The sequence below is a fragment of the Peromyscus maniculatus genome, chromosome 10 (assembly GCF_049852395.1).
Source record: "Peromyscus maniculatus bairdii isolate BWxNUB_F1_BW_parent chromosome 10, HU_Pman_BW_mat_3.1, whole genome shotgun sequence".
NCBI lineage: Eukaryota > Metazoa > Chordata > Mammalia > Rodentia > Cricetidae > Peromyscus > Peromyscus maniculatus.
In genome coordinates this window covers 23,596,376-23,605,331 of record NC_134861.1, presented here as the reverse complement: position 1 = coordinate 23,605,331, position 8,956 = coordinate 23,596,376, and the positions used below count along the sequence as shown (strand labels likewise).

The 8,956-nt window shown below is 44.5% G+C and overlaps 1 protein-coding gene across 4 annotated transcripts in view; it reads left to right on the top strand.

The window, feature by feature from the left end:
- The first annotated feature begins 294 nt into the window (after positions 1-294).
- Positions 295-8,956, top strand: part of Ugp2 (UDP-glucose pyrophosphorylase 2) — a 66,392-nt gene continuing 57,730 nt past the window's right edge. The window contains exon 1 of one of the 4 annotated variants that reach the window (XM_015993692.3): positions 295-502. Coding sequence is in view for 1 of the 4 variants with exons in the window: in XM_006974806.4 (XP_006974868.1) it covers positions 2,205-2,223 (19 nt within the window). In the remaining 3 variants the exon portion in view is untranslated. Of the gene's footprint in view, positions 503-960; positions 1,089-1,150; positions 1,351-1,767; positions 2,224-8,956 lie in introns of those variants that run through there. The other 3 variants (XM_076546056.1, XM_006974807.4, XM_006974806.4) reach the window with 3 other exon arrangements.

Sequence of the window (8,956 nt, the reverse complement as noted above, 5' to 3'; positions counted from 1 at the left end):
ACCTCCAATCTCCAAATGTCTTTATTAAACCAAAGACATTGGTTATTTAGAAACTTATTTGGAGAAAATTATTTTCCCAGCTGAGATATTTGGGGGACTAAGGTCTTGGATTGCGCGTAAGCAACCTGGTCACTATCCTTTTCTATGTTAATAACATTTCCATATGAACCCGAGGAACTGAATAATGAAAGCTCTTTTTTAGAGAGTCATTTAGAAATTCTCATTTACCTTGGCTGAACAACGTTGGTTGCACAATGCATCAAACCTTTCTGGAAGTACTTGGTTTGAGGCACTTGAAAGGGACCTGACAATCATTGGTCAGGCTGGGTAAAGTGTGAATGCTGAGTGTGAGATACACCCACTGACAGTCACACAGGCTTGTGGGGTTGGCAAGACTAGCTGTGACTGCACATCCGGGGGAGTCCCCTCGCTGGTGCGGCTTTAAGATCATCTTTCATTCGAGGACTTCAAGATCCACCATCAGGAGAGCATCTCTCGAAGGGTAAGAAGCCATTTTCACATTGCCTAGAAATGTAACGCCGCATCACAACACAAGTGTGCTCAGGAATGGGATCCCGGGCAAGGCGAATGTGGTTCTTTATGGTGAGGGGAGCCTTCCCTTGGCACTTCCTTCGACGCCCTAAGTCCCTCTTCCTGCTGGCAGGCCACACACATCTGGTTTCTTGATTCTGGACGCCCTTGCTCTCCTCAAACCAACTGTGGGCAGGGCCGTCAGGTGCCACTGGGAAGGGCCTGGGGTCCCCGAGGACGCCGTGACGGGGAGCTCAGAACCCGGCGGCTAGGGCTTCCTCAACGGGCCAATCCGGGTGGCGTGCAACCCCAACTACACGCTGCGGCTCTCTCACACGCTCGCGGCATCTGCATTACGCTGCCACGGCCAAGGAGCCCGGCCTGGCCGCGACCCGCCTCCCGTGCAGCTCCCACGCGAGGGATTCCCGCGTTCGCCTCTGCGCCCGCCTCCCTCGGGCCCCGCACGCCCCGCCCCCTGCCACCTCGGCGCGTCTCATTGGCCAGGCCCTGAGCAAAAGTCGGCTCCAGACTGGCGGCTGCGCCTGTCGCTCTGACCGGTAGGGACATTTCCGCATTGGGGGGGGGATGGGGGTGGCTGCTCCGGCCGGAGGGGGAGGGGAGGCGTGTGCAGAAAGTGGGGGCTCCGGTGTCGGGAGGCGGCGGCCGGGCGGACGCGGGCTGCGAGCGCCGGGTGCCGGGCTCCGGGTGCTGGCGTGTGACGGGAGCGGAGCGGAGGCCGCCGCAGCCGCCGCCCTCGCGCAGCCCGCGAGACTCGATCCCGGGGCCTCCCAACTTCCCAGCCGCGGGAGGGAGAGGAAGGTGGGTGTCACCGAAGGGGCGGGCGGGCGGGCGTGCGGGAGGGCCCCGGGCGACCTCCGTGGGGGGTCCTGCTCGGAAAGGCGTGGCGGGAGGCCGAGCGTGGGGCGTGGAAGAGTGAGGGGAGGGAGGGCCGAGGGCGTGCCGGGAAGGGCCAGGCCTCCCGGGGGGTCCCGGAGGCCGGTCCCCGGGGGGAAGGACGAGCTGGGCCTCGGCGTCCCCTCCCCTCCCCCGGGCCCCCCGTGGCGAGCCGCTGCGTGGGGGAGGCCGGACACCGGAGGCCGCGGCCAGCTGTCTGCCGGGGTGCGGGATTCGCAGCGCCCGCCGCCGGGTCCCGGCTATTTATGGGCTGGAGGGAAGGTTGCGCTGCCCCTTCGCCGGCCTCCCCGCCTCCGGAGCGGCGCCGGGCGCCTGCAGCTCGCGGCTGGACGGCGGCTGGCTGGGGGCCGCGGGGTGCGGCCGGGGGCCTGCGGCAGTCCTGCCCTAGAGGGCGTGGAGACCGGGCGGGGTGGGGGGCGGTGAAAAGGCCGCTCTAGGTCCGCCTCTTCATTGATGAAATTTAAGTTCGTGTGGTTTTACCTTTTCCGGAGTCTCCAGCCTGGCCCCCAGTGGTGTCGGGATCGCAGAGTAGCCAGGAGTTCCTAGGCTGACTCGGTCCCACCAAGTTTCCGTCTTCTGGATTTTTTTTTTTTTTTAAGGCCAGTTTTTGATCGTTTTGTACTAATACTTAAGTAGCTAAACATCGGAGGAGAAAGAACACATCGGTTGTTGCTGGGAAGGACGAGAGACCTTCCTTATAACGCAACTCCAAGACATTGAAATTTATAAACCAGATTATTTTTTAATAAGACCCCAAAATGTCGAGATTTGTGCAAGGTAAGACATTTTGCTTCTTATCTCTTGACTGCTTCGTCCGAATTTGGGTACTGGTAGTCTCCGGAGTAGTGGGCAGTTTGGAACTGTAAATGTTCACTTGTGATGCCGTTTGCCAAGCCTTTTTGGTTAAATTGATATCTGAGCTGCTTTGTGCCGCTCGCTGGGTTGGTGTTTCATATACGTGTTATTCACGCCCCTGTGCCCTGCAGGGGTTCTGCCTCCCTAAAATCAGGTTTAATAGTATTCTGACTTCGCGGATAATTACCGTAGTAATTAAAACAGATTTTGACTGCTGATTAATTCTTGTTCCCTTCTTGTGGTCTGTGATAAGTTATCATGGAGAAAGGAAACCCAGAGGCTAGGGGCAGGCAGGCAGATGGGCTTGCCAAGCCTCCTGAGGAAGCTTTACCGTTCTCCACTTCTACTCGGTGTGTACGTGGATTGAGTCTCAGATTCATGTATTGCGAAATCTGGAGTAGTTCTGGAGTAGTACTGGAGGTCATTTCAGTCAGAGAAATGACTTTGCTGCAATGCTGTTTGCTTTTGTCTTTTCTTTTTAAAAATATTAAAAGATTATGATTTCTTTACATTGAAAATTGCCATCTAAATTCTGTGTGTAAAGAAAGGAAGGGTTTAGCAAATACCCCTCAGCTGGGCTGTGTTAAGTGTGTGTGATATACACGTGCAGTTGGTGCTGCCTTAAACAACTTCTTCTAACTTGATAGAGTTTGCCTTCATTTGTAAGGAACTCTTTCCTTCCAGACCCCAGGGTATGAGAGCTTCAGCCATCTTGCTTAACGCAGCCAGGAAAGTTTGCGACCACTTCATGTGATTCTCAGTAATGGTAGACGTACCTTTTTTTCCCCTCTCTTTTCTTAGTTATGCCAGTGATGTCCATCATTTGACCCTGGGAATGAAAATGCCCCACTGAGTTATGCCTCACTTTATTAACTCTTCCCAAATTTTGTATACTAGATTAAAAGAATCTGACTGCCTGCAATATTATGGAAACAGATGGGACCCTTATGCCTGCCTGCCATCACCACTAAGCTCAGAAATGTCATTTTGTCATGTTTTGAAGTTCACGATATGCGTTATATGTGGCTAGAGATGCTTCTTACGTTCTAACTTAATAAATGTCTTAAGATTAGGAAGGCAGAGATAGCCTAGAAGTTTACTGGTCTCATAAGTACCATAAAGCCAGCATTTTGTAAGAATACGCTAGAGAAAAGCAAACAGATCGCTTCTCCTAGGAATTTAAAAAGTATTAAACTCAAGATATACCATGTAGTTAGTATTTTTAGGATAGCTTACAGAGTTGATGCACATTTACAGTTTTTGCTGTTGAGGCGATCTTAAGATTTCTAAATTAAGTGTACCTAAGTGCCTGTGGACATCTGTCTTTTTACTTTTTTATCCACTTTTTAAAAGCCCGTTATTTTGAAATACTTCTACATTTTTCAAAATGTTGCACAGTTAAATTAGGAAATTAACATAGTTGCATTAACTAAACCATAAACTCAACTCTGAGTCCTATTCCCATGATGCAACCCAAGACACCACATTTGATTTATTTGCTAACCACTTTTACTTGGAGTAGTAGTTTTCCTTTTAAACAGCAATTTTACCCAAAAAGATGACACTCCAACTGTTTTTAACTCTATCATGCTATTTCTCATTGTATAATTTTTGTATTTTAAGTAGGAACCCTCTGTGTGTTAACCTTGGCTACTGTTAGAAATGATAAAACTAATTGGCTAATTTCAGAATTGTCTACACACATCAATTTTCAAGTGTAAAAGTTGGAAAATTCTGTTTTTCAGTTTTTTTTTTTTTTTAAAGCAATTCAGTTCTTTGACCCCCTCCTCCCAGAAGTTACTGGTGTTTCCTTCTACTCACTGGAACTCTGCTTATGTTGTTTCCTAAGGAACATGGTAATGAATGTTAGGGCTTCATGTGTCTCATTTTATCAAGACTTTAGAGCTTATCAAAGTTAGATCTTGTGCAAAGATGAGCTACTAGGAAGCCTCAAATACACAAGTTGTTTAAAACTTCGGTCCTTTCCAACACCTTTTGTTGCTTCTTAAAGATTTTATGGGCGGGAGAGATGGCTCTGAGGTTAGGAGCACTGGACCAGGGTTCAATTCCCAGCACCCACATGGCAGCTCACAAGTGTCTATGACTCCATTTCTAGGAGATCTGGCACCCTCACACAGACATACATGTAGACAAAGCAACAATGCACATAAAATAAAAATTAATTAATTAAAAAAATTTTAGGAATGGCCTATTCTCGAAGTAGACTACTATTTCCTGTTGACAAAGATAATATATCCCTGGGGAAAATACAGTTTCTTGAAATTAGATATTCTGAAAGAATTTGTCACAGGCAGCAAATGCCCACGACCTAAAATATGCCATATGCTTTTTATTTTTTATTTTTTATTTTTTATTTTTTTTGGTTTTTCGAGACAGGGTTTCTCTATGTAGCTTTGCGCCTTTCCTGGAACTCACTTGGCAGTCCAGGCTGGCCTCGAACTCACAGAGATCCGCCTGCCTCTGCCTCCCGAGTGCTGGGATCAAAGGTGTGCGCCACCACCGCCCGGCGTGCCATATGCTTTTTAAATAGGTGAGCCTATCCTATGTTTTGGTGGTAGGTTTTTATGACATACCTTAAATTGCATAAATACTGGGAAAGATGAAAGGTCACGGACTTAGATTTGATTTCTGTTACTGAAAGGTGATTTTAGACACTTTTCTGAACCTATGTAAAATTTGGATATTAGTGGTGTACACTCTTAACCCCTGCACTCAGGAGGCAGAGGCAAGTGGATCCTTGTAAGTTCGAGGCCAACCTGGTCTACAAAGTGAGTTCCAGGACAGTCAGGGCTGTTAAACAGAGAAACTCTGTCTCAGGGGAAAATAAAAAACAAAAACCTCAAACAACAACAAAGAAATTTGGATATTGGACTGGGAGTATAGTTGAGTGATCAAGCCGGTGCTTAGCATGGGTGAGGTATTGGATTCAGTCTCTGTCCCCGCCTCCTCCCCTGGGTATTAGTGCTTATGCCTCGGGGCTATTGAGAACCTGAAATAGGGTGTTGTGTTAATTGACTGAGCTAGGTAAGTGGTGTGTGGCCAGTGACTCTAATAAAATAATGATGGCTTTCCACATAGCATTCTTACCTGACATGCTAGCAACAGAAATATAGATAGACAGTTCTGGATTTTCATATTCCAGATTTAATATTCAGGTCTGGTTACTTGAAAGTTGTACATTTAAAAGAAACATACTAAACCTGTACAGGGCCTGAAGGGGAAGGCAGGGCAGGGTAAAGCTTGGATATTATAGGGGTAAATACAAGTTACTTTTTAAAAGTTTAGTTAACATTTCTTTTCCTTGAATGCTCATGGTATGCATTGAATTATATGGGTTTCCCTTAAGGTACATACTCGGGTTCAGTAGATCTGTGTGTTGTGAACTATTCATTGAGAATGCACATCTTGGATGATATGAAACATAGGGATGCTACATTTGACTGGACTTCAAATCTAAGCACTACCTTTTCGATGTTGTTTTTGTTTTTTTGAGACAGGGTTTCTCTGTGTAGATTTGGAACCTGTCCTGGAACTCGCTCTGTAGATAATGCTGGCCTCAAACTCATATAGTTCTGCCTGCCTCTGCCTCCCGAGTGCTGGGATTAAAGGTGTGTGCCACCACTGCCTGGCTAAGCACTACTTTTTATAAGAAAACTAGGTATCTTCTTCCTCAGCCACTTAGACCATAAGAACTTAGTGGGAAGTTTTCAGTTAATAAAAACACTTAATACTAATACAGCGGTGACTTCTCCATATTTAATTACTGGGCCAATAACGGCCTAAGTTTCTTTGCATATCTGTGTTCTTCAGCCACTAAGTGGTACTTTCTTGTAGGGTAATGCTTTTAGAGCGGGAAGCGTATCAAGCTGCTGTATTCTGCCTGTGAAATGGCTTGTTTAGCAGCCCCACTTTTCTAAATAAGTGAATACTGCCTCTTTCCTGCCTGTCACATTTGGAGGTATTAGCATCAGCAGTTGTGGAGTTTTGCTGGGTTTGTCAATGGATGCCATTTGGAATTTTCTTTTTGAAAAGTTCTGAGAACTGTCTCCCTTAACGTTTGGAGACTTATAAGCGGTAAAGAGACTGAGGTTGAATAGCCAGCCAGCCAAGGCTAGTTTATATGCTTAAAACTGTGATTCTAGAAGTATTTTTACAACTGTGAATATGCCATTGTCTATCTAAGCTAGGTAAAAATGTCCTTTAGTCTTAAAAATTGAAGTATCATATTTCAGGGAAATCCATATAAATTCATCTGTATTACTTAAAAATATCTGTGGCCTGTCAGTGTTCCCATTTGTTGGAATTTTTTGATTGTTGGTGATTCCTGTTGGGTAGATGGCAGGTGGTCAGCAAAGATTGCTGAGCTAATTATAGCTGAAGGGTCTCAGATGAGCACAGGGGAGGCTTGGTTGTCAAGGTCAAGCTTTGGCCTGGTTCTTCTCAGATCCTAAAACCTCTTGCTTATCACTGCAGTGACTTAGATATTTTTGTACCCAGGGGATTGTGGTTGAGTTAAGTCAGGAGTCGTGACAACAGGAGGGTTGGCTAGAGCACTCCTGAAGGCTGAGGTCAGATGGGTTATGTTGCTGGAGGGTGGGGGTGGGAACGGAGTTCAAGTCCGTCACAGCTGTAAGTATGTGGGGAGCTCAAGTGAAGCATTGGTCTGCCAAAGCTCGACTGTCATGTTGTACTCTGTAATCTCTGTGGTGAAATTCCCTTACTGAACCATGGTTGATGATTTCCATTTGAGAAGGACTACTGAGGAAGAAATTTGACAAAGAATATTAGAGAGATAAATATTAATGGGTACACTTCTTGGAAGCGCTGTTTCAGAATTCTGAAGAGACACCAAAAGTTTCTGTAATAGCGTTTTTCCTACAAGAGTGCGTCACAGAACCAGTGTCTATGTGCATGTGTCGTTTCTTCAGAGATGAATTGTAGCCAACTTAAAATAATGGGAGAACTTGTGATAGGAATATAAACTGGCCTGATAATACAAATGTTTTATGTAGAACAATCTACTATAGCTTTCCACCAAGCTTTATTTGGTACTTTTTGTACAAATGACAGCATTATGAGTTCTTAGAAGTCTGGAGAGTTAATAGAAACAAATACTTGGAAGTTAACATTTCTTACTGGTGAAAAATGAATAAAAGATGTATTAACTTCCTATAGTGCTATTCATCCCAAAATTATTTGTACAGTGGAGAAAATGGTGGTTTTGCTTCTGCATTTATACTATTGGAATAAATTCTAACAATGTCAGACTGTGTTTGTATTGAGGTACTCAGATTTAAATGCGAGGAGAAGGATGGTTGATTTAAGCCCTTTGATTCTGCGGGATTCTTTAGAAACTGGAGGTTTTCTAAAGACTGTGGCCCTTTTAAAACAACCTACAATTTCTTTTCTAAAATATTCAATTTGAAGAAACAGTGTTTGAATTGTGAACATTTTTGGTTTTTTAGTAGATTGTCCCAGGCATAGTTACTATTAATTGAAATAGCATCTCTTAGATCTCTAAAATTCTATCAGACATAGATTTTTCTATTATTAACTTGCTAAATTCTTTAGAAGTTGGACTTGCTAAACCGTCTCAAGAAAATTAAACTGTGGTTTTTGATTGAGCAACTTTTGTGTAAAAACTATAATAGTGTTGTGTTTGAGAACTGTTTCCCAGTTCTCGATTGGAGATGCAGGCATCTCCTTTAGTTTGTTGTGAAGTAATTGTCTAAGGCTCCATTCCTGCCTCTGCCAATAGCTCCCATTGTTTATTTTTCTCAGTCATGGCCAAAAGAAATTGGTTGTGTCCCCAGCCATTTTGACAATTAAGGATTGTTTCTGAGAACCACTGGGAAACAAGCTATGCTGTCTTACTTAGCTTAAACAACAGTGTTTCATTTTCTCCAAACGCTCCTAGATATTTTTGTTAGTTTTTCTTACATAAAAACATAAGAGTTTTCCTATTCCTTTGTGATTTCACATGTGTCCTAAGAAAACAGTGCAAACCTGTTGATGGTGTTCTTGGACTTGAAGTAGTCATGGTGTGCTTCGTCTGCTGTTGACTTGCTGGTCACCAAAGTGTAAAAATAAAAAATACTGATTTAGGGAACAGCTTGTTGAGAACAGCTCTTCTTTCTCCTGGGCACAGAAATCTGAAAAGCAATTAGAGTTGCTGCCTTGGCAAAAGCTGATACAGTATTTTATTTGTGTTGTGATTTTGCTTAGAATTTTAAAGCTTTACGCATACAGAAAAACAGTTACATAGATATACGCACTGTTTTAGGCCCAGTGTACAGGGGTTAAAAGATTAGCCTTGGGAATAAACTATTTCTAGATTGTCTGATTTCCCCCATTGCTCAGGAAACACAGTATCTAAGGAAAAGTAGAAGAGCATAAGATGCAGTGAGAGAATGCTTTCATGTTTAGTTTTATTGTCACCGGATAACAGCATATCATTGGGTTTCTAGTTTTCATACTGATTTGGTGGCATGCTCCTGGAGTAATAAACCATGTAAATGTACTGAAACTATGAGTTAAAAGAGAAGCAAGCAGGCTGCCAGACAATAGGACTTGGGTTCCACTTAGGGAAATCATCCTGTCTGGGCTCATTTCTTTATCCGTGCAACTAACTGAC